This window comes from Mauremys reevesii, linkage group 4 (assembly GCF_016161935.1).
Source record: "Mauremys reevesii isolate NIE-2019 linkage group 4, ASM1616193v1, whole genome shotgun sequence".
NCBI classification, from domain to species: Eukaryota; Metazoa; Chordata; order Testudines; family Geoemydidae; genus Mauremys; species Mauremys reevesii.
The window spans coordinates 146,191,195-146,217,301 of NC_052626.1; the positions used below are offsets into that span (position 1 = coordinate 146,191,195).

The window sequence follows — 26,107 nt, forward strand, 5'->3', positions numbered from 1 at the left end:
CCCTGAGCACCTGAAGTCCCACAAACAAGAGGCAGAGGGGAGGTGTGCACTCGCCTGTGATTTTAAGCACCCCAGCCACTGTTCTGTTCTACCTGCACTATTGTACTTGGAGCTTTTTGATCGACTTTTGTTTTAATTAAAGGTTTCTTTCAAGTTGTCAGTTCAATTAAAGATTTATTTTGTTTTACACAATTGATTGTTGTTTCATTACAAAAGCTGATAAAAATTCAGTCCTGATGACTCAGTGGATTAACACAGAAAAGCTGGAAAACTGAAATAATTCACAGGGTTCTACAAATGGGTACAGGCAAAAACATACATTAAAACAAGGATCACCCCAATGTCCCTCTGCCACAACAATAAATGTAACCCTTCTACCAGGTGGAGCCAGCAGCAACCAGGGCTGGGTTCAATATCTAGGGGTTCCTTTCCATCGATACAACACCCAGTAACCTGTGAAAATTACACACCACCCCTGGACACCTTGCAAGCACAAAGTCTGTTTACAAAAGACACTTAAGAAAAGAAGGGAAGCAACTCAGAGCTACTTTGGGAAATCACCATAAACAGGGTTCATAAACATGAGTAAAAGACCCACCCCTAAGTAAGTTGGGCAGTGTCCTTTTCCCCTCAGATTCTTAAGTCCAGCAACACAAAAGTCCCATTCATATGCCCGACTCTTCTCTGCACACCACTCACAGTTGCTATCTTTAGTCAGTACAGACCCAGAGTTCGGAGGTGTATCTGCAGAGTTCACCTCCCACGCTGGGTAGGGGGCAAAGAGGAATCTTACTCACTCCGCTGACCACTCGCCAGCCACCTCCTCACCACTCTCAGTGTGCCCCTCCACCAGCCACTCTGCTGGCTGCTCATCACATCTCTCTGCCACCGCCCTGCTGGCCACTCATCGCACCTCTCCACTGCCACCCTGCTGGCCGCTAATTACCCCTCTCCGCTGCTGCCTGTCAGTCACCATCCGCCTCTCCGCATATCAGTCTCTTAGTAATTTTCAGCTCTTTTGCAGGCTGGACAGAAACAGGGCCTCAGCTCAAGTGAATACAGACACAAGGGTTTTCCAGCTGTGTCTATTGATAAGTGAGTTCTTGCCAGACAGGATGCTATCAAATTAAGTTTCCTTTTACATCTTCTAGGTTCTTCCCTTTCTCTGGAGGTGATAGGAATATCAGGACAGGATTATATTCCTAACAGCCCAATAGCACCTTATTTCAATGTGACTAGTTTGGAATGTGAGGATGTGACCATACACTTCCCAGCTTATGGCTGGCCTCAGTCCCATGCACACACTATTAGACCGGTGTGCATACTGCGAGTTATCTGATGTGCATCAAAAAGCTGCGGATTAATACACACACCCCACTTCCCAATGCAGACAAGCTGAGAGGAGAGAGCAGCTATTTCCCCTCAAGCTTTTTAACCAGGTATCTGTCTGTGTCCTTCAGAGCCTGGTAGAGCTTGTCTTTGCAGTCTGTGTTCCAGCTCGGCACCAGTTTGTACAGCTTCCGCATCTTCTCCGGGTTGGTGCTCCCAGATATCACCATCTGATATTGCTCTTCATCTACAACAGAGCCATGCAATTTATCCAGGATGCCATCCACTGATGTCACCCCCTGGATTAGCTGTTCTCGATGCTGGTCGACAAAATGTTTGTCTGAGTGGAAGAGAGAGAGAGAGAGAGAATGACTTGGGGGTTGTTAACATGTTTGCTAACATTAATTTATATAATTTATTTTATATATATATATATTTTCCTAGTACATAAAAGGTTGTTACAAGGAGGAGAGAAAAAAAATTCTTCTTAACCTCTGAGGAGAAGCAAGCAGCAATGGGCAATGGGCTTAAATTGCAGCAAGGGGGGTTTAGGTTGGACAGTGGGAAAAACTTCCTAACTGTCAGGTTGGTTAGACACTGGAATAAATTGCCTAGGGAGGTTGTGGAATCTCCATCACTGGAGATTTTTAAAAGCAGGTTAGACAAACACCTGTAGATAATACTTAGTTCTGCCATCAGTGCAGGGACTGGACTGGAAGGGGCCTCAAGAGGCCACGTAGTCCAGTGAGTCTATGAAATCTTTACATTTCCCTAGTGAGTTTCATCCCAACACTTTGCAGTCTGGATATAGAGGGATTGTTCACCCAGTGCCAGAATGCAGCCACCTCTGGGGTGAGATGTGACAGCAATGCTGTGCAACATGTGGACAAGAGAAGACCTTATTAGGGATTTCTCCACCTGACTTCTTTACTTCAGAAAGGAGAAATCAGCCTGTTTAATAGAAGAATTGGATTTAGAAACTAGCATTTGCAGCTCTGTGAATCCCTACCCACCTGTTCGCATCTCAGTGGATGAAACAGAAGGCATCAAGTCCTCTGGAAGAAAAAGGGAAAGAGGGAGTCAGCAGTTGTTTACTTTTCACTAATATGTCAGATGGTGCCTTTCCACACTTGATTGGCTTGAGAGGCTCTGAGGACTCAGTTTTACACAAGAGTCACTGAGGTCAGAATCCGGCCCTGACTCCATAGATGTCAGTGGAGTTGCTGAGATCAGAATATGGACTAAGCTCTATCTCTGAGGATCGCTGTCATGCAGAGTACCCGGTTATGAGAGAAAAGGAAGTATCGAAGCTGCTGAGAGTCTAAACTAGGGAGACTTCACTCTACACTGAGGTGGCCTACAGACATTAATGCTGCCTGTCCCCATCCTGTGATTTGCCCCTGAGAAATCCATGATCAACAGAGCAAAGATATTACAATGCACTGGCTAGTGTGTGTCTTGTGCCCTCTGCTGGAAGGAATCAGATCTGCTCAAATGTGTATCATGATGGCCCCTCAGCCAGGTCGTGACTACTTATATTGTACTACACACAGCATGCGGGCAGTTCTGTTAACCAAATGGATTGTGTTCTTCCCAGAGTTCTGTTCACCCATGCTAAACTGTATCTCCAACAATACCTTATAACAAGTATTTGGCAAAAGCTAATAGAGAACCTATCAAAGACAAGATACATTAGTTTTATATCCTAATGCACGCTTAGGAAATGTGGTCATGGACAACTGGTTTGGAATGCTGTATTCAAACCGAGATATGGGAAAGTTACAAGGAAGTATAAAGACAAAGCTGACAAACTTAACAGAACAAGGAGCAATGGTCTCAAGCTGCAGAGGCGGGGGGAGGTCTAGGTTGGATATTAGGAAAAAATATTTCATTAGGAGGGTGGTGAAGCACTGGAATGGGCTACCTAAGGAGGTGGTGGAATCTCCTTCCTTAGAGGTTTTTAAGGCCCAGCTTGTTAAATCCCTGGCTGGGATGATTTAGTTGGTGTTGGTCCTGCTTTGAGCAGGGGGTTGGACCAGATGACCTCCTGGGGTCTCTTCCAACCCTAATCTTCTATGATTAAGCTTTAGGTGGCATATGTGGTACTTTTCACTTGTAAACAACCATATTGCAAATATGGCTGATGTGAGGGTGTATCTTTGAAGCAAGCCCACTGTGTAAGGTCAGCTCTGTGAGATCACTTCCCAAAAGGCCACATATGACTACAATAAATATTTGGCTAAGTTGGGTTATTTGGTTTCTTGAATATTTTTCATAACAAACCACAAGTATAGTCCAACAACTGGTTATACATTTAGCAACAGCCCTAGACACCTTACAGCTAGTGGGTGTTAGAGGGCTTATTCCTTCACCCGCTCACTTCCCTGGTCCTTCTCGCATGAACAGAGAGCAAGAATACCCGAAGTTCAAAGGTGTAAACAATTCGATGTTTATTGGGGTGAACTTCCAGCAAGCAATGATTTTAATTTCCTTTCTTAGTGTTTCCCTTCCCAGCTTTGACACCACAGAGCCTTGCCTGTGTCCCTGTTCCCATTCCCCTCTTTATCAAAACATGATTCTAATTCCCCCGCTTTACTTTCTGATTGACTGCAAACTATATAGTAAAATTTGAGTTCAGGTTAGCTATACCTTAACCAATTATTTTACTGAAATTTAACTAACCAATCCTAACATATTGTAACATGATTATTTAACCAATTAAATTCCACCACCTTAATTGGTTTACACCCAGCAAAATGTACTATACAGCAGACAGAAACAATCACAGAACCAGACAGAGATTATACAGATGAACAATAGGGAAATGGGGACTACAGTGATAGAAGAATACAGAAATGAGGATTTCACACCCCTGCTATTGATAAGTGAGTTCTTACCAGACAGGATGCTATTAAATGAAGTTTCCTTTTACATCTTCTAGGCTTTTCCCCTTCTCTGGAGGTGATAGGCATTATCAGGACAGGATTGTATTCTTAACAGCCCAATAGCACCTTATTTTAATGTGATTAGTTTGGAATGTAAGGATGTGACCATTCGCTTCCCAGCTTATGGCTGCCTCTGCTGCTTAGCCAAAGGCTTAGCCTAAGAACAGGGCCTCAGATTGTCACAGTGAGAAAAGGCCCTATAAACAGGCAGACTATGATTTTTATTCTCTCTTTTATACCTCTATAACTAGCTAAGTCATAAGACTACACCTAAATTCTTAAAGTATAGGCCTTTGCAGACAGACCTGAATATCTATATCCTAACAGTGGGGATTCATCTTCATTCCTGGGGTTGCCCACAGCAGAAGGTGAGTGTTATATCCTTGCAGTCACCATACAATTCCAAGTGTTCATGGTTTGCAGCAGCAGGACAGCAGTGCAGCTCTCATTGGCCACAGATTTAAGACAATAATCCTGAGTTTTGAACCCTTCTGCCTCTCCCATCTATTTCCCAGTCCCCTCATACACTGCCAAATCCTGCCTCGCTGTGCACAGAAGGTATGTGCCAGCCATCATGAGAGATGCTGACTGAGGGCTGCATGCACAGATATCTCCCCACTGCCAGGCTGAACCTACCTGGTCTGATAACAGCCTCCCAGATCTGCTTCCTATCATTTTTCTCTTTCAGGGTGAGCTTCAGCTCCTTCTTCAAACCCGTGGTGTGGATCTCTGTGAATGGTTGAAAAGCTTCTGCAGGTTTATCCAAAAATGGCAGTTCCTGTAGGAAAACCAAAGTGTGGTATTAGGGATAAGCCCCCACCTCCACCCCAAGCAAGCAGGGCTCGGAAAGGGGGTGAGGCGTGTTAGAGCTGGTCACAGAAGACGTACTTCCAGAAAACATTCTCCAGCCAGCCCCCATCTGTGTGAATATGTTTGGAAATATTCAGCCACTATGATACAGAACCAACTGGTAGTCTGTGCATTATTCACAAAGTACCTCACATCAATGTTCAGTACTTGGGCTTCATGATTGGTTACATCAGCAGTATTAACACACTAGGGCTACATCTACACTACAGCCAGGATCAATGCTCTGAGATCAATGCACCAGCGGCCAATTTAGCGGGTCTAGTGAAGACCCACCAAATCGAGTGCAGATCGCTCTCCAGTCAACCCTGGTATTCTACTCCCGATGAGAAGAGTAAGGTAAGTCAATGGGAGAGTGTCTCCTGTCGACCCCCACGGTGTAGACCCCACGGTAATGCGGCCTAAGGTACATCAACTCCAGCTATGTTATTCATGTAGCTGGAGTTGCGTACCTTAGATCAACCTACTGCCATAGTGTAGACCTACCCTAATATGATACACTCCCTTTTCCTTCCATGGATTCCAAAGCTCTTTACTAAGCGAGGCTGGTATCATTATCCCCATTGTACAGATGGGGAAACTGAGGCACACAGAAAGATGGAGGGAGTAGAACCAGTGAATCCTAACTCCCAGGACTCTACTCTAGCCACTGTACCAACCACTGCAGTCCCTGCAGCACAGTGACCTTTAGTGCTGTGATGGGGCATTGGAGTCAGCATGAGACAGCACCCTCCCTATACTGAGCCCCTCACCTTGCTCCCTGCAGCACAGGCCCCCTTGCACCACACTAGAATATTGGGATCAGCACTGATTCAGGGAGGAGAGTGCTTTGCCCAGATCCCTGCAGCCCAGCGTTCTTGAGTTCCATGTTCACTTCCATTATTTTACTTACTTCGGGTGTTACCGTTATCGCCGATAGACTGGACACAATGCAGCAAGAGCCAAAGCACAAGGGTTCTGGGGTGAAATGAGACTTAGAAACAAACCATGACCGGCACTTCTCTTCATAGACCTCAACTGCCTGTGAATCATAAGGACAGTCGTGTCTGGGAGACATAAAAAGAAAATACTACAGCAGTCCCTCAGCTAGATCTGATAGGGCTCAATTCCCATTCTCCTCCTACAAAGCAGCCTTGCAGAGAAGAGTCTTTGTTAAAAATGAAAGGAGAAAATCTGTCTGGGTTTAAGACCAGGACTGTGATCCGGGGAGAAGGTTCATTATTGTCATGTCGACAATAAGGTACTGTAATTTGTTGCAATCAATTTAATATGACAGATTTTGCCCCCTTTTATAAATTGACTGCAAACAGACATTTACTCAGATTTGTTGTTTGAAATTATTTTCTATTACTCATCTAAGTTACTAAACCTGTTTATTTCTAGCTTGTCTTGATGCTTAAGTCTGTAGATGTCACAGAGAACAAGCCACGGTGGTTGTAGTTTTTTATTTTAGTTATCTGAGAATTACCAGAGCACAGAACTTGTGATCAGAACAGAAGGGGACAGAGCATAACTCACTCTCTGATACTTCGTGTGAAAAGTAGGAGATCATTTCCCCAGTGGAATATCAACCTCCTGAGAGTAAAATTACTTGCATGAAGAACATGGAGACAACCAGTCTCCAGTAACGTTTCACTATGCTCTCCTTGGCCCATTATCTTTCAACAACTGATTGCCCTGTTGTGAGATGTTCTTTATTATATGATGGCATGTGAATGTGGATCACACCAACGTTTTGTGTCACTGAGATGACATAACCCTCCAGATGGTCCCAGGGTATAAACCAAAGTATTGAAACAACACAAATCTTCCACCCCAGTCTCACCCCAGGAACAGCCCTTTCTCCAAGGGTCTATCATCTCCCAATATTCATCCAGCCCGTCTGGGCTCAGCTTCTAGCCCACTTGGGCTCTCCTCAGTCCCTTCATCTTCCTCTTGTTCATACAGGTAGCTGGTCCCCTGCACAGGGTGTCAACACAGGGGGAACCCAAACCCTTCCTCCCCTGTGACTTCCCAGCTCTCAGAACCTTACACAACCAGGTGTCTGCCCCATAATCTAGACTGCCTGGCTCCTTCCTAGTGCCTCTTCGTACATACTGCCAGCCCCCAAGTTCTGGATGGAACAATAAATCCCAGCTCTATTCTCCCTAGAGTCTCCATGATCTGCTTCCCCTTTGCCCAAAAACTGCATTATCCCCCTTAACAGGCCTGATTGTGTCACATGACTCTGTCTAGTGACTCTACCCATAATTCCATTCACCTGGGGAGGTGGGCCCCAGCCCTGGTTAATGGCCAGCTCACCCCCTGAGAGTTGTGATAAACTAGGGGCTCTATCTGTACAACTTATGAATTCTGGTTGATATTATGGAGCTATTCTGAAATGTTACTGTGGAAAACTGTCGCAGCCCAAATGCCACCCTGTGTGTGGACCCACCAAGGGCTAGCAGGGTGGAGTCAGATCCTCCTAGAACAGATACAATAGGAAGGTACTTAAGGATAATGATGATGGCTGCACAAAAGTTATGTGAAAGAGCAACTTCATCCCAAAAGAAAAGATACTTCCTCCTCTGTCTGAGGGGGCAGTTTTTGAAGTAGCTGAAAGTTACCAAGAAACAAAACAAAGAAATGCAGATGTTGGAAGGGGGAATATAAGCTAGGGAGACCCACAGGAACCTTGGGGAAGGAAAGAGGAAGGTCACATGAGCTGAGGAAGAAGCCTTAATGAGAGAGAAGCCACTCAGCATGGAGCAGCTGCAAGACCTGGCTGTTTTCCTGAGCCCAGACGGTCTCCCAAGGGAAGGGCGAGCTTGTGAGGGGCACTGCAGCTAAGATGTTCATTGTTTTCTATATGATCTGTACTCTCTTGTGCTTTGTATGACCAAGTGAAAAAGCAATAATGAGTTAGTCTCTGGGCAAAGCATCTTGTGTGTGTTCTGTGCTTCACAACAGCCCCGTTGTCCCCGAGAGAGTTAGACCGTAACAGGGTAAGTGTGTGTTCCCATAAGGCTCACACGATAGATTACCTTGACCCGTGAGCCATCATCGGGTATCAGGTAGAGGTGAAGGGTTAGATTTACTGTCTTTCGTGCCTGGTAGAGAAGTACAGTGGAATGGACCTGAGTTCGCTGATGAGAATTCTCCCTCCTCCAAAACAGTCCAATCAGAGAGAAGCTGGGGTTCTCCAGCACAGCATGGAACGACCTCACCTGCTTTGGGTTCTCCAGGATCATCCCCTCATCGATGAAACGGGCAATCTGCATCCGGGAATTGTCGGCATCTGCCAGTGGGTCACAAAGCAAACAAGGCTCCGTTAGCCTGTCCTCATTCTCTTGCTGTCAGAGAGGCAGTTTGTCCTCCTGAGCTCTGGAAACACCCATCCCTGTAGCTCTGTGGATGGCTTGGATTCTGCACTGATCTTCACAAGGTCCCTCTAGCACCTTCTCTCCACTGCTTGCCCTGATTCCCAGCTCCCAAGTACATCTCAGTCCACTGCTCGCCTGATTGTGTATTAACCCACAGATATCCAGGCAGCCTGTCCTGATCCTGGGTCCTATAAGATCTACATTTCTGGGGCATAACCATAAGCTCACAGTCCAGTCATTCTTTGTAAATTACTTTGAGAGGTGAAAGCACTGATGAAAGGGCCTGTGTTAGCAAGACACAACAGTGTAGGCTGTGCTAAGCTAAGGTTGCCTTATAATGGGAAATGTAAGATTCTCTTTACAATTGCTTATAACTTTGACAAACTTTAATGATTTGGACTGAAGTTTCCCATGCCTCAGATGGATGGGTTTTTTGTTTTGTTTTCTTAACTTCAGCAAAAATGGTTCAGCCCTTTCCAAGAATAAGATTAAGGAAAAGTTACATTGTTTTGCCAGTGTTAAAAATATTGTTATTGTTTGTGAAGCTCAAATACCTCCATGATTAGCAGCAGGGGCTTGAAATTTGGCAGGGGGTTGCATATGTGCCAGGGTTGTGCTTTATGCTGTTCCTGTGAAAATCCACCCAAGTTTGGCCGAGTTTGCATTTCACCTTGTACATGTTCACTAGAAACTCGTTAGTGTGTGCCAGCTAACCCCAATGAGCCATAGAATCATAGGACTGGAAGGGACTTCGAGAGGTCATCTAGTTCAGTCCTCTACATTCTTGGCAGGACTAAGTATTATGAAGAAATTACTCACTTTGTGCAGTAATGATGGTTCTTCGAGATGTGTGTCCCTGTGGGTGCTCCACTCTAGGTGTCGGTGCATCCCTGCACCGGAGATCGGAGATTTCTCGCAGCAGTGCTCGGTTGGGGGAAGGGCACGCACAGGAGTTGTCTCATGTGACCATTGGCACCTCCTGTACCATGCACACTCCCAATATTCCCCTCCGTTCCTTCTCCACCACAGAGCTCAGCTGTGAACTCCGAAGTAGAGGGCAGGAGGATGGGTAGTGGAGCACCCACAGGGACACACATCTCGAAGAACCTGCACAAGGTGAGTAACAACTACTTCTTCTTTGAGTGGTGTTCCTGTGGGTGCTCCACTCTAGGTTCTTGTACAGCAGTACCCCACGAGGGCTGGCAGGGGTTCTGAGTTATGTATAAGTGTGTGATGAGAGCACTGTGAGGCCAATGATGGAGTCTGAGATAAGGCTTTGGGTGATAGCGTAATGCTTTGCAAAAGTGTGCTCTGATGTCCAGGTTGCAGCTCTACAAATGTCTATTAAGGGGACATTGTTCAAGAATGCAATAGATGTCACCATGACTCGCGCTGAGTGGGATCTGATGCCCACGCGGTGTTCTTTGTAATGCATGTGATAGCAAGTTTGGATACAGGAAGAGACCCATTTGTAGAGTCTTTGGAGGTCAATATGGTAGAGCCCTTGGGGCGCTCTGCTGTAGAGACGAATAGTCTTGGTGACTTGTGAAACTGTTTAGTTCTGTCCAAGTAGAAGGCTACAGCCTGTCTGACATCTAGCATGTGTAACGTTGCTTCTTGAGAATTCTTATGTGGCTTGGGATAGAAGGCAGGTAAGTATATGGTTTGGTTAATATGAAAATTTGTAGCCACTTTGGGCAAGAATTTTGGGTGAGGACATAATATGATTTTGTCTTTGGTAAATACCATGTATGGTGGTTCAGCCATCAACACTCCTATTTCGCTGACACATCTTGCAGACATGATTGCCACTAGGAATGCGACCTTCATTGACATATGTAAGAGCGAGCAGGTTGCTAGTGGTTCGAAGGGTGGTCTTGTGAGATATTTGAGCACAAGATTGAGATCCTCTCTACTCTGCACTGGTTAGGCCTCAACTGGAGTATTGTGTCCAGTTCTGGGCACCACATTTCAAGAAAGATGTGGAGAAATTGGAGAGGGTCCAGAGAAGAGCAACAAGAATGATTAAAGGTCTTGAGAACATGACCTATGAAGGAAGGCTGAACGAATTGGATTTGTTTAGTTTGGAAAAGAGAAGACTGAGAGGGAACATGATAGCAGTTTTCAGGTATCTAAAAGGGTGTCATCAGGAGGAGGGAGAAAACTTGTTCACGTTAGCCTCTAAGGATAGAACAAGAAGCAATGGGCTTAAACTGCAGCAAGGGAGGTTTAGGTTGGACATTAGGAAAAAGGTCCTAATTGTCCGGGTGGTTAAACACTGGAATAAATTGCCTAGGGAGGTTGTGGAATCTCCATCTCTGGAGATATTTAAGAGTAGGTTAGAGAAATGTCTATCAGGGATGGTCTAGACGGTATTTGGTCCTGCCATGAGGGCAGGGGACTGGACTCAATGACCTCTCAAGGTCCCTTCCAGTCCTAGAGTCTATGAATCTATGAATCCCATGGTGGTGCAGGTTGGCATACTTCTGGGTATATGTTCTATATACCTGTGAGAAAGCACATGTAATTGGGTGAGTGAATATTGAAGCCCCTTCTATCTGTTCATGGAGGGCCATGATGGCAGCCAGGTGTACTTTAATAGAACTTATGGCTAACCCCGTTTCCTTCAGTTCGAGTAGGTAGTCTAGTATCATAGATAGAGGCGCCTTGTTCGCGTCCAGCTGTTTTTGATGACACCAAAGGCAGAATCTTCTCCACTTGTGGTGGTAAGTATTTCTAGTGGTGAGGTGATGGCTATTTAGTAACACCTGTTTTACTTTCTCCAAACAGTTCAATTCCCCATGTCGGAACCAGAGAGGAGCCACGCTTTGAGATGGAGTATCGCTGGGTCTGGATGGAGCGTCAGGCCCTTCTTCTGGGACAGGAGGCTCGTCTGGAAAGGTAGCAGTTGTGGGGCACAGACTGCTAGATGTGAGAGGTACAGAAACCAGGTCTGTCTGGGCCATGTGGGGACAATGAGAATGATGTATGCTCTGTCAAGTCATAGCTTGCGGATGACCCGTGGGATCAGTGGTATGGTGGGAAGGCATACATGAGTGACGCGTTCCACGGGATGAAGAAGGCATCCCCTAATGATCCCGGTGCCAGGCCTGCCCTGGAGCAAAGTAGTGGACATTTATGATTTGTCGCTGCACCCAGAAGTAGGAGGTGGTTTACTTCCTGTTGCAGAAGGTGCTCGTGAGAGGGGTCTCTGAGGAGGGACGGGGAGAGTGGTAGTGAAAGGGTTGGTGTAGCCAGATTGTATGATCTCCCAAACCCATTGATCTGTGGTTATCGCAGCCCAGGCATGGTAAAATGGGCATAGGCGGTGACCAAAGTTGTGGGATGGGGTATCTGTTGCTGCTAGAGGTGTGGGGAGGTCATGCTTCAATACTTCAATACAATGCCTCGACCAATACTTCAAAATTGTGGCTTAGATGTAAATGGATGGTTGGACGAGGCCTGGTTCTGTGGAGCTTGTCATCTCTGAGCCCATTGTTCAGGACTGTTCTGAGCAAAGTATTGTGGTTGTTGATAGTTAAATGAGGTGTCTTGTGACCACTGGTATGCTGTAAAGCGTGGGCGTTTGTCAGGCGGTGGGTGTATGCATACGCAGCATTGCTCGGGATGCCTTCATGGTATGGAGCACGTCGTCTGTTTGAGATGAGAATAGTTTATCCCTATCGAAAGGAAGGTCCTCCACTTTTAGCTGTAGTTCTTTCCGAATTCCCAAAGCTTGCAACCATGATGATCTTCTCATAACCACAGCTGTTGTGGTTGTTTGGGCAGCTGTGTCTGCTACATCCATTGAGGCTTGCAGTACTGTGTGCGCTGTTGACTGACCCTCATTAATAATGGCATTGAGCTGTGGATGTTTGTGCTCGGGGAGCACGAGCACTAGCTCTTGTATTTTACTATAGTTAGAATAGTCGTAATTTGCTAGTAGAGCAGAATAGTTGGCAACTCTGAGCAGAAGGGTGGCTGACAAGTAAACTTAATGCCCAAAGAGGTCCAGTCTCTTGTGTTCTTTATCTTGTGGTGTGGAGCGGAAATGAAGAACATAAGAACATAAGAATGGCCGTACCGGGTCAGACCAAAGGTCCATCTAGCCCAATATCTGTCTACCGACAGTGGCCAATGCCAGGTGCCCCAGAGGGAGTGAACCTAACAGGCAATGATCAAGTGATTTCTCTCCTGCCATCCATCTCCATCCTCTGATGAACAGAGGCTAGGGACACCATTCCTTACCCATCCTGGCTAATAGCCATTTATGGACTTAGCCACCCTGAATTTATCCAGTCCCCTTTTAAACATTGTTATAGTCCTAGCCTTCACAACCTCCTCAGGTAAGGAGTTCCACAAATTGACTGTGCGCTGCGTGAAGAACTTCCTTTTATTTGTTTTAAACCTGCTGCCTATTAATTTCATTTGGTGACCCCTAGTTCTTGTATTATGGGAATAAGTAAATAACTTTTCCTTATCCACTTTTCTGAACCTTTTCTAGTGCTAGAATATCTTTTTTGAGGTGAGACCACATCTGTACACAGTATTCAAGATGTGGGCGTACCATGGATTTATATAAGGGCAATAATATATTCTCAGTCTTATTTTCTATCCCCTTTTTAATGATTCCTAACATCCTGTTTGCTTTTTTGACCGCCTCTGCACACTGCGTGGACATCTTCAGAGAACTATCCCCGATGACTCCAAGATCTTTTTCCTGACTCGTTGTAGCTAAATTAGCCCCCATCATGTTGTATGTATAGTTGGGGTTATTTTTTCCAATGTGCATTACTTTACATTTATCCACATTAAATTTCATTTGCTATTTTGTTGCCCAATCACTTAGTTTTGTGAGATCTTTTTGAAGTTCTTCACAATCTGCTTTGGTCTTACCTATCTTGAGCAGTTTAGTATCATCTGCAAACTTTGCCACCTCACTGTTTACCCCTTTCTCCAGATCATTTATGAATAAATTGAATAGGATTGGTCCTAGGACTGACCCCTGGGGAACACCACTAGTTACCCCTCTCCATTCTGAGAATTTACCATTAATTCCTACCCTTTGTTCCCTGTCCTTTAACCAGTTCCCAATCCATGAAAGGACCTTCCCTTTTATCCCATGACAGCTTAATTTACGTAAGAGCCTTTGGTGAGGAACCTTGTCAAAGGCTTTCTGGAAATCTAAGTACACTATGTCCACCGGATCCCCCTTGTCCACATGTTTGTTGACCCCTTCAAAGAACTCTAATAGATTAGTAAGACACGATTTCCCTTTACAGAAATCATGTTGACTATTGCTCAACAGTTTATGTTTTTCTATGTGTCTGACAATTTTATTCTTAACTATTGTTTCAACTAATTTGCCCGGTACCGACGTTAGACTTACCGGTCTGTAATTGCCGGGATCACCCCTAGAGCCCTTTTTAAATATTGGCGTTACATTAGCTAACTTCCAGTCATTGGGTACCGAAGCCGATTTAAAGGACAGGTTACAAACCTTAGTTAATAGTTCCGCAACTTCACATTTGAGTTCTTTCAGAACTCTTGGGTGAATGCCATCTGGTCCCGGTGACTTGTTAATGTTGAGTTTATCAATTAATTCCAAAACCTCCTCTAGTGACACTTCAATCTGTGACAGTTCCTCAGATTTGTCACCTACAAAAGCCAGCTCAGGTTTGGGAATCTCCCTAACATCCTCAGCCGTGAAGACTGAAGCAAAGAATCCATTTAGTTTCTCCGCCATGACTTTATCTGTTTACTGTGCTGATTGGCAGCTTCTACCACCAGAGAACAGGCTTGAGAGTGTGAAAACAAAAATTCCATGCCTTGACTGGAATGAAGTATTTCCTGTCAGCCTGTTTATTGGTGGGTGGTGCCAATGCTGGTGTTTGCCATATTACCTCCACAGGCTCCATTATAGCCTCATCCATGGGGAAGGCAATCTTGGTCAATGATGCCGGCTGTAAGATTTTTAACAACGTATGTTGTTTCTCCTGCACCTCATGTAAGGCAATTTCTTGGCTGTTTGCTACTCTTTTGAAGAGTTCTTGTGACTGTTTCAGGTCATCTGGTGCTGTCAGGGTAGATGGCGTCACTGCTTCCTCTGGTGTGGAAGATGAGTGTGGGGCAGGTGGTGAATCATCCAGGTGTGCCTGAGATAGTATCTCTTCCTCTTCTATGTCTGTCTCAGGGGGAGTCAGAGGTTTCTCTGAGTGGTAAGGATGGATGTACTCTGAAACATCTTGTGGCTGGGGAAGGGAGGCCAGAATAGGGGTTCTGGTATGTAACCCAAGGACCCCATTGTGGCCATTGCATGGGTAAGGTGGTAATGGGTGCAGGGATGCGCTGACACCTAGAGTGGAGCACCCACAGAGACACCACTCGAAGAAGAACTAGACCATTCCTAACAGGTGTTTGTCTAACCTGCTCTTAAAAATCTCCAATGATGGAGATTCCACAACCTCCCTAGACAATTTATTCCAATGCCCAACCACCCTGACAGTTAGGAAGTTTTTCCTAATGTCCAACCTAAACCTTTCTTGCTATAATTTAAGTCCATTTCTTTTTGTCCTATCCTCAAAGGTTAAGAACAACAATTCTTCTCCCTCCTCCTTGTAACAACCTTTTATGTACTTGAAAATTGTTATGTCTCCTCTCTGTTGTATCTTTTCCAGACTAAACAAACCCAGTTCTTTCAATCTTCCCTCATAGGTCATGTTTTCCAGATCTTTAATCACTTTTGTTGTTCTTTGAGTCAACAATTGTCTCCAATTTGTGCACATTTTTCCTGAAATGTGATGCCCAGAATGCACACAATACTCCAGTTGAGGCCTAATCAGTGCTGAGTAGAGCAGAAGAATTACTTCATGTCTTGCTTACAACACTCCTGCTGATACATCCCAGAATGATGTTCACTTTTTTTGCAAGAATGTCAAACTGTTGACTCTCATTTAGCTGGTGATCCACTATAACCCCCAGATCCCTTTCTGCAGTACTCCTTCCTAGGCAGTCATTTTCCATTTTGTTTGTGTGCATCTGATTGTTCCTTCCTAAATGGAGTACTTTACATTTGCCCTTACTAAATTTCATCCTATTTACCTCAGGCCATTTCTCCAGTTTGTCCAGATCATTTTGAATTTTAATCCTATCCTCCAAAGCACTTGCAACCCCCTCCCAGCTTGGTATCATCCGCAGTCTTTATAAGTGTACTGTCTATGCCATCAATGAAATCACTGATGAAGATATCGAACAGAACAGAACTGATCTCTGTGGGATCCCACTCATGCTCTTCTGCACTGGGCATGTTCCAACCTGGGGCTGCAGGTGCTGAGCTGTGCTCTTCCTGCAACTGATCCTCTCCACAGCCAGGGACAATTGTGTCACCATAACTGAGAGCAGGGAGCCTGTCTCTCTTGTGCTATCAATGCCCCCTTGTGGGCATCGAGGCACCGCAGAGGACGAGGCCTTCTGACTGGAAATCAAAGGGGCAAAAGCCAGATCTGGGGGAGCGGCAGAGAGAGCAGGATGGGATAGGGAGCCTGAGGGTTGGCCACAGGGACTGGGAACAGGTAGTGGAGGAGAGGGGGATCAGATCTGGGGGGAAGTTGGAAAAGACTAGGTCTGGCTAGGCAAGGAAACTCAAACAAGTAGTTGGAGGGGGGTGGAGAGACAGGACTGGAACAGGGACAGGCTGGGAGGGACGGGGGCAGAAAGGTCTGTGACTAGAAGCCAACACTCCCCTCCAGAGCCTGGAATGTAATCCTATATTCCCAATTCTCAACATTCTTCAGCTGTCAGGAAATGGTTGAGATACCCCTGGGATAAGTGTGTGTCCCCATCCCCCTCTAGTGTCTGATCCACATAGAAGATGACAACTTACTATTGCTAACAGTTAGTCACAGAGGGGGCTGAATTAAGATTGCATAGGCACCCTTAATTCCAGCATTTCCTAACTATTGAATGCTCGACTTTGCAACCTTAACATTCTTTTAACATGTCGTTATATTAATAGCTGTGATTATGATGTTCTTTAAGGGTGTGATTATGACTCCTGGGCACTATTCACTGGGCCACTCAGCTTTAAGTTTACAATCAAGACTACCCTTATTGTTAATACTATTAATGGTGATTAAAGTCACACCGTACCTCTGAGACACAGGAAGTGCGGGAGGTGAATGGCTGCCACAGCCTCAGTTGGTTCCACTCTGATGTCAAACAAAGGGCCGGCCACCATCCATTGCTTCTCCTGCAATTCAGTCAGATGCTGCCTCCAGGAGCTGTATCCATATTGGATAGTCACTGCTGCCCTCACCTCGAACTCCAGTTCAGTTTCAGGGCAGCAGAACCAGCCTGCTTTAGGGAAATGAACCCTGCATATCCGGGGGTGACAAGAGGAGGGGAGAGCAAGGTTAGACAACGCTAGATAGAACCAGCCCAGCTTTTGGTCTAACTTGGCAGTGATGTCACCTATTACATTTATCATGGTCTTTTTCATATTTTATATATATATGAATGAGGAGGAAGATAATAAAACTCCTTTTCCTTCTCTAGCACCTAGGGTCCAAGGACTCCAAAGTGCTTTACAGTTGTTAATAAATTAATCATTGTAAATCCCACTGGGAGATAGGTATGTAACATCTGACAGAGGGGGAAGTTGAGGAACACAGAGGAGGGGCAGTTAGTTGCTATTAAGGGCACACAGACAATCAGTGGCAGAGTCAGGGACAGAACCCAGGAGTTCTGTCCTTCTGCTCTAACACCAGTCCCCTCTATAGCTAAGCCTAGAACCCTGAAGTCCTGATTCCCAGTCCCCCTGCTCTGACCTACTAGACCCCTGTTCTCAGTCATTAATACATTTCAGAGATTCCTCGTGTAACATACAAAGGTTCTCACCCCCACCCTGGCAGTGTCTGTGGGGTACAGCCCTATGCTATGAGTTGGCAAAATGTCCTAAAGCGTTTTCTCCAATAAAATAGATGGGTCCTCTCCAGTGAAGGAGCCAGCCTGATCTACACCACACTTAGTAGTGTTTTACTCTGTTTATTGTACTGATTGTATCGACTGTATCTGTTTATATTGAGCCTGTCCTCATGGGATGCTGTGCCCTGTGTGATAGGGTTTGATCTGCGCTCCCAGATGCAGAGGGGATGAAACCAAACTCCCAGTCCCAGCTCTCACCTGTACATTTCCTGGTTCCCATCTAAGTCTGGAATAATCTCTGGTTTTATTTCTTCTGGAAGATCCTAAAACACAGGAACAGGCATTAACTGAGCCCCGTTGGGGATTCCCCACAAGATTATAGTGGACTGTCAGGACTGCTCTAGCTAAGGTTTACACCAGCTTTCTGTTTAGGCTTGAGTTTTTAGATCCACAAATCTACATGGTTACTCAGATTGCCTTGAAATTTGGTGTGCCTTGTGGGAGTGATGGCTGAAGATGGTTAGTGATCCAATTGACCATAGGTTCCTAAGATACAGCCCCCTAACAATGGTTTGCCTATAGCTCATTAATTCTATCCATGTATTTCCCCCCACAGATAAGGCTCAAACCAAGGCCAGGATCGTTACACGAGGGTCTCAGTCACTTGAGAGTTACCCACAGAGTGACTGTCACCCAATAGCTCGTGTGGTAGTGCGACTGAGTGCTGGGAGTTCACAGGTGAGCAGGGCTCTGATCACTCTGACACCTATTAGTTCCCCTGGAGAAGACAGACTGGGGTAATGGAAACTAATTATCTAATTAGTTGTGATTACTAAAGAGCCAATTATCCCAATCAATTCAAGACTGATCAGAAAGGCACAGAAAGAAACGAAGGGAGGAGAGATGTCTAGCTGCCCAGTTTCACAAAGACCTCAGAGAAGGGAGAGCTCTGCTCCTCTTAGGTGGAGGGGAAGGACAGAAAGCCCAGGGGACACTGCAAACAGCATTGCTGCCTGGGACTGTCAAGATGTTGGTAGAGAGACCATAAATCAATGGAATGGTGTGGACACACAACCAGTGAAGTTGGAGCTGAAGCTGGAGTGGTTTTGTGGTGCTAGAAGCCAGGGGCATGGAATGGACCCTGCTAAAGGAAGCAAAAGTCATAACATTATCAGCAAAAGAGTTTAACTTTCATTTTAAGGGCATGCTTAATGCTCATGTGTACGTTCACTTTCCTTTGTTAAAGTGGCAGACTGAGTAATGCCTTTTATACTGGTCAGGCTTTTGACCAGGGCAGGACAGGACAGGACAGCTCCAGCTTCCTAGACTAGGGAACTAGGGGTATTTTGGCTGGAGCCTCTCTAGTGTTGGTTCATGCAGTGGCTGGCCAGAGCATTAATTAATGGAACTGGGTGTGGCCCCTGCCTGTAGCTGTTTGTGTGAGGGAAGCTTGGAGGGCTTTGCAGCTTGTCACAGTTTAAGAAGAAACACAGGCTGGTAAGAAAGAGGGCTCAGCAATACCCCAGTTCCAGGTTGCATCCCAGGGGGAAGCCCATCACACTCTCAGGGTGTATCAGCCCCTCTTCTTGCCCCCTCCCTGTAAGCAGGGATATGGAGCGTCCTGTCCCTCTGTGGGTGACAGGGTGGGGGAAAAGGGTCCAGTTGCCGGGGGAGATGAACTGGGTGGGCCTGAGGTAGGGCTGGGAAGCCTGGTTGAAATATGTGTGTCTGGGGCGGGGGAGCAGGGGGCAAGCTCAGGCTACATTTAAAAAGGTAGCGTATGGCCCTAGAGCGAGCTGCTGCTTGTGGTATGTTCACACAGCAGTACAGGTCAGGAGCCATCAAGGAGCAACTTCTTACACGTTAATGGCTTCTACAGTGCAACTAACATCTTAATGGGATGGGAAGGGTGAGCTGGCAATAGTGGTGGGACAAGAAGTAGTGGACAATGGTTTTGCAGAGGCTTGAAAAGGAGAGGCGCCCAGTCTCTCCATTCAGGTGCTTAAAGTTACTGTAACAACCATGGAATAAAACGGCCTAGGATTGGGATGCAGACCCTGGCTGAGATTTCTCTGACTGACCCTGTTAGCAACTGCACATTGCAAACATTTCACAGCATGGCCTTTATCCCCATTCCACTATAACAGAATGTACGGTGGGAGGCAGAAGCACTGAGGAATCACAGAGCAACTGTGTGGGCTCGTGGAGAGACCCCTGGACTGAAACTATCCCTAGCTCTGCCACTGGCCCGCTGGATGACTTTGGGAAAATCATTGCATCTCTGTGCCTCAGTTTCCCATCTGTGCAATGGGGATATTGGAGTAAAGATCATGGAGATCTATTGATGAAAAGTGCTATATAAAAGCTAGGCCTTTTTTGTTATTACTGTGGAAGCCAGTAAATAATTAACAAGGTTTTGAAGAGATCTTAATGAATGTTAGTTAGCATGAGTTAGGTTAACTGTGACCCTGGTTACGTGAGGAAGCAAGATAATGTAAGACAGAGTGAATTGTGTGAAAGTTATTACGACCTTGCAATGTGCAGTCTTGCAGTCTTGTTTTTCTAGTGAGATAGCAGGAAAGCTTATGTATAAACAAAATGTATTTGTTGCTTTTTACTGTCTGTATTATTGCTAGAAATTGTCTGTAAAAGGTATAAAGGCTTGCTGTGATTGTTTACCAGTTGAGAGACCTGTCCAGGACCCTGTGTCCTATGGCACTCTCTCCCTCCATGGTAATTACTGGAGAAATAATAAAGTATTTGATTTTGCTGCATCCAAACAAAAAGTGAGAACTGAGTTTTTCTTCGACAATTTGGGGGCTCGTCCGGGATGGCAACGCCCACGGACCCACAGACAACTACTACGGATCATTCCCCTTCGAACCCCATGGCGCCACATGAGAGGTATGAGACCTTTTGAAATCTCTATTGGGGTATCGGAGGAGGATTTTCCCTGAGGACGTCTGTCTCTCTGTTGGGCTCACGCCATCTGAACTTATTGACTGTGCAGCAGGATCAGATGCAAAGTGGTATTGGGGAGAGGCCCCAATAAGGTTAGTTTATTGCAGTACTGGGAACTGCTGAGTTGGCCAAGGAAATGCATAAGGTAATGCATAAGGTAATGCATAGGTAAATGCATTAGAATGCACCGGTGCTGAGGGGTTTTTACCGCCTCAAGAGGGGTTGTCATACCGCCTCATGGTATTGGTCCGAACCAGGTAAAGATGCATCCAAAAAAAAAAAAAAAAAAAAAAAGATAAAAAGGTTGAAAAAGGGTTAAAAAAAAGAAAGAAAAGAAAAAGGAAGAAAAAGAGGCCTTGGTGTGTGTGTGTGTACACCAGTGTGAGTGGCTGTTACCGGGCTAGCCCGGTAACTAGTGGATCTTTAGGAGATCCGACCCACGGTGGGCTGACTCAGCCTGGCATAGTCCGGCGAGGAAGCTGCCTGGGTCTAGGAGTGTGTGAACCCATCTTCCCTCCCCTTTCCTTGTGAGTCTCTCCTGTGTGAGTGGAAAATGGGTAAGGGACTGTCTAAATATTCCACCTTACCCCCTAAGGGTGCCCCAGCATATTACATGTACGTACGTTATGGTCCTAAAACCTGCAGGTATTTAAATGATTGGAATCTGTATACGCGTGAAAATTCATTTAAACAATGCCCATTAGAAGGTACCTTCAATCTAGATAAGATCATATATCTCAGTGGAGCTTTAATCACAAAGAAAAACCTCTGTTACAGTGTGAGCAATTTGTCTAGGAACGGGTTAATTTGAAATTCGGCTTAGCCCTGAGATAAGGGAGAAGTTGTTTTGTCTTCAAGGTCATGAATTAGTGCGGACTATGCTAAGTGCTAAGTAAAACTGTGGAAAATAAAAAAAGGAAAAAAAAAAAAGGCAGTATAAGTTACAAAACTGAGATTGCATTTCAAAAACTTAACGGTTCAGTGAGATCCAACAGTTTTTGCAACCCTGAAGCCGGACAGGCAGCTGACCTGAACTGGAATCTCTGAAAGAGACGCCGCAGGAGATTCCAGGGTGTAAAAGAACAGCCATCCCAAGAGTGGAAGCATGTTGGAAATACTGGACAAGCTGTATACAGGATAATCTCCCGTCCACCTATTTCCCTTCTCTGAACGTTATACACAGACATGCCAGTCTGGATATGTGTAAGTATTAAAGTGGCTTAAGGCTTGGGGCATTCATATTTTTCCCGAGTGATGTGGGAGCATTCCCAACACTCTCCATTGTTGTTTTATTATTTTTAATGAAGCTTTAAAATTTGATTATATGCTCTGTCAGTTTGATCACCTGACATGAGGGATAACTTAGTAACAGGAATTTGTCACAGTTTGGTGAGCAATTGCAGAATTTACACCATCTATCTGTTTTACCCTTGTTAGTTTATGTTTGCTTTGTTTGGTACTGTTGGTGTTTTGTGTTAAGAATAGCATGATTATAGGTGAGCTCTAATAGAATAAGGAAACACTATTTGGTTTTGGTGCACTATTTAGCTTTGGCTCTGTTTTGTTTAACCGGTTACTGATGTTTTTCTGCTCTGTTCATTTGGGCGTTAGGTGTGTGAGCGGAACTGAACTTCTCGTTCGTAATTCCTCAGGGTGGAAGCCATGTGTGCGATGAAGCTCTGAGGTTGTCCTGAAATTTTACAGTCCCGCCCCCCCGTAGCGGACAATATAATAGAAGTAGAGTAATTTGGCTTAGACTGTAATTTTCTTTGTTTTTTGTGTAATTTTCTTTTCTGTTTAAGTGTCAGCAGACAAATGGGTGGGTCTCTGGGTATGCCCCCAAAGGGGTTTGGATTATGTGTTAAGTGAATGGCCATGTATTTTTGCCCAGGTGGCAAGCCTTACTAGGAAGGACTCAGGTAGTCTTGTGCGTAGAAATGTTTTGGGGACAAGACCTGAAGGGTGGGGGCTAGTTGAGTAGCCCACCCTCCTAGCTAAGAACTGGTTGTGGAACAAGCTAGTGTCCATGGACGGGACGATTCAGTGAGGAAAAAAGGATCGGGCCCAGGCAGGCGGGCAACAGACAGAGAGATTTGGAAACTTTTGAGGGTGTAGTGGAAAGAAGGAGTAAGTGAATATAAGCATGAGGATTTCAAATACTCAGAAGGATATTTGGAATGGTGATTTGCATTGGTAAAGTGGCTGTTGGAAGGAGAAAGCAATTGATTTTTAAGGGAAAATGAAAAATTGACTCTGTGTTTGCTGGGGGGAACAGCACTTGAACTTTGTGAAAAAGCTGAAGAGAACAGTTTTTTGGTGTCTTTGACATGTTTGTGAATGAATTCAGGCAAAGAAATTATTAGATTGCACTCATTTGGCTATGAACAATTTTGTTAAATCAGTTGAAGAATGTATACAGTGCTATGTAATGACATTGTATTAGGCCCTACAGGCACTATAAGTGGTGATGTTTTCTTTCAGTGTTTAAAAGCAGGAGTTAAAAGAAATAAAAAGCAAGCCGGAGAGCATCTGTGTTAATGCAAATTAACTAACTGATAAGGTAGAGGCCGCTGAACCAGGGCTGTCTAAGAAGCACATACGAGAAAATATGGGGTAATTCCTCTGTTTTGCCTAGAATCAACAAGAGTATTTGTATATTTTAAGTATTTAACTGCCCCGAAGGGGTGGACCTCTGTTTTTGTCTTTCAGATAATCAGAGAACATTAATGCCAGCTGCACAGCATTCAACATACTATGATTTACTGGCAGTCACAATTATGTTGTGTGTTCTATGTTCTGTTTTGTGGTGTTTTGCAAAAAAAAAAATTGTTGTGTTTAATATTTTCATGAGATGGTCTGATTTGACATCAAGCGAAAATGTTGCATTGCAATGCAGATACTTGTTTTGTTCAACTTAGAGTACAAAGTGTTTCGTTATATCAGAAAAATGTGATATACTAAAGTCTAATACATTTTCTTAAGTAAGAGAAAGAAACTACATTGGCCAAATCTTTTAATTGAGAATTGTTGTTAAAATTTGCATACTGACAGTCTTTGGAAGCAAGGACATGAAAAGTTAACCCACTCCCCATATTGTACGAGGGATCCTTCTGGCTACCTCAGACTTTTAGCCAGAGGGCTGGGGATGGTGGATAGCTATTGGACTAGAAGTTATATTAAGTGAACTTCTCAAAGTGGGTGTGCTTGTCCTGGCTTGTTCTTCCAAAGTTCTGTAATAAGGTTATTTTAGTGAAAGGGTATATGTGGCATACATTGAATGATAATACTTCTGTACTGTATAACAGTACTGTTTATGTGTTCATGGTATGAAAAAGGTGTATAATTGAAGAGTAAAAGTTTCCTTTGTAGGTTAAATGAAGAAAAAAGCCAAGTAGAGAATGGCTAACATGCGCTGGCCCCAGTCAAGGACACCGCTTGGCTGCCTACCAAGGGAAGGGGGGGGGAAATGTTTGCTGCAGTTACACGAGATTGGTGTGCAGCGGCCAGCCCACTCTCCTCCTTGGGGACCTTTTGTAAATATTCAGATTGATTTTATTTCGATGTCTAAGTGTTGTGGTTATGGATATGTATTAGTTTTAGTTGATGTATTTACCAATTGGGTTAAAGCTTTTCCCTGCAGGAAATCAGGTGTCAGGACTGTTGTGACATTTTGCTTAAAGATTTTGTGCCACGTTTTGCCATCCCTGTGGGTATCAACAGTGATCGTGGAATTCATTTTTACTGGACAGATTGTAAAGGAGTTATGTGCAACTCACTGCCCTCACCACCCAGAATCTGCTGGGACAGTGGGACGCCAGAACAGGATTTCAAAGAATAAACTGGCCAGATTTGTGCTGAGACACACTTAAAGTGGCCAGATGCCCTTCCTTTGGCACTGATGTGTATGAGAACCATTCCCAATCGAACGACTGGACTCAGCCCTCATGAAATTTGACAGGACACCCAATGCTGACTACCAACTGCACCCCCGCTAACCCCAGCTCAGATGGACATTCATTTGCTGGATAACATAATGCTTAAATATTGTCAGGCACTAATGAAATGTGTTAAGTCTTTTTATACACAGGTGATGGAAGCACTACCAAAGGATCCTGTGCAACCTTGCCACTCGTTGGAACCAGGAGCCTGGGTCTACATAAAGATCCATCAGCGAAAGACTGCCTTGGCTCCATGCTGGAAAGGCCCTTTCCCAGTCCTGCTGACTACCGACACCGCTGTGAAGTGCCACAAACTGACTGCTTGGACCCAGGATTCTCACTGCAAAAAGACCCCTCCACATCAGAAGAATTTTCCTATTGATGATTAGCCTATTCTTTCTTCTAGTTCTACTGTGCTTCTGGACAGCAGGGAAAAAGCTCCCTTGACCACTGACAGACCAACTGTGCCTTTAGACTTTTCTAGAAAAGAGCACAGCTATTACAGGGTGATATGTGCTGGAAACCTCTCCCCTGTAGGATGCTACACCTCGATTGTTTTGGGAAAGAAGAAGACACACTCACTCCACTGACATTGCCAAAGTCCAGGAATTCCTGACTGAAAAGGACACTGAGAACTGACCCTGGTGAAGAAACAAAGAATTACATACTGGCAGGAAGAAATTTGTGGGACCCATGCTTGGGACTGTGGTATTAATTGGATTTTGGGGTTTATTCTACAGGCTGCGCCCTGTGTTCTGGATAAATCCTTCAGTATGTATTGCCCTCCCTAATTGGATTTTACCTGACATTGCCCTTATCCAGTTTTCTACATACCCAGATTGCTCACAAGGGGCTACCATTACATTAGCACAACAGAAAGGCCTGGGTTATTTCCTCTGGACAAAAAGGGAATTGACCAGATCCCTGTGGGCTGGGTTATTTCATCTGGCCAATAGTGTAGTAGCCATTTGGACTATTCTTCCAGGCCAAGAACATGATGAGAAATTGGGGCAACTAGAAAAGGCCACTAGTCTTATTTTTGAAGCTCAGCTATCTTCAGTACAGGCTGGAGTTGCTGAGTTACATGTAATTTCCACCCTTAGTTCTATGACCCAGAAGTTACTGACAGAGATGGTATTGAATATCACTGAGGCTGGGAAGGCATTGCAGTGGGATCTGGACTAGACTTGGCCCACTGCCCTTCCAGACACGTCAGGAGTACCATCTGATCTGTGGTCATGAAGACATACTTGGACACTTTCTGGATGGAAGTGTGGACATTCACAGTGCTCCTTCCAAGCATATGGACCGGTTAGGGTGGGTGTGGGCTCCCACATACCGAATCCTGCTGGGTCCATGGGGAGGATGCCTGTGGGACTGTAATTGTTTACCGAGACATCTGGGGAAATTAGACCACCTGGTATCTCCAACTGATTTCTAGACAGTACCCCTAGAATGACACCTGACATTTTGGATAAGAATAGAGAGTCAATGGACATTTTGGCCGTTAGAACCACCACAGCTCAGTGTATCTATAAACTGAAGCTAGGGGAAGTTGTCACTGTTTATGACAATATTTGTTGAGAGGGTGGAGGTCAAGGAACTACCCTGACGGGACACCCACTTTTTCAAGCTAATGATAGCTGTGTGTGCGTTAATGACACCACTTTACAAGATATACATATTGATCTTACCACTGCTGCAGGCAATTATATCATTTACTGGCCTGCAGATAGAATGCAGATAGAATGTTACATGTAGCTCTTAGATTTTAGGTATATTT

The 26,107-nt window shown here is 44.9% G+C and overlaps 1 protein-coding gene across 1 annotated transcript in view; it reads right to left on the minus strand.

The window, feature by feature from the left end:
- Positions 1-226: 226 nt before the first annotated feature.
- Positions 227-26,107, minus strand: part of LOC120403138 — a 48,839-nt gene continuing 22,958 nt past the window's right edge. Inside the window, exons 16-22 of the mRNA XM_039533906.1 lie at positions 17,684-17,748; positions 16,652-16,875; positions 8,165-8,418; positions 6,034-6,162; positions 4,911-5,052; positions 2,343-2,384; positions 227-1,669 (exon numbers count right to left, since the gene is read on the minus strand). Coding sequence (XP_039389840.1) covers positions 1,413-1,669; positions 2,343-2,384; positions 4,911-5,052; positions 6,034-6,162; positions 8,165-8,418; positions 16,652-16,875; positions 17,684-17,748 — 1,113 coding nt within the window. The 3' untranslated portion in view covers positions 227-1,412. The remainder of the gene's footprint in view (positions 1,670-2,342; positions 2,385-4,910; positions 5,053-6,033; positions 6,163-8,164; positions 8,419-16,651; positions 16,876-17,683; positions 17,749-26,107) is intronic.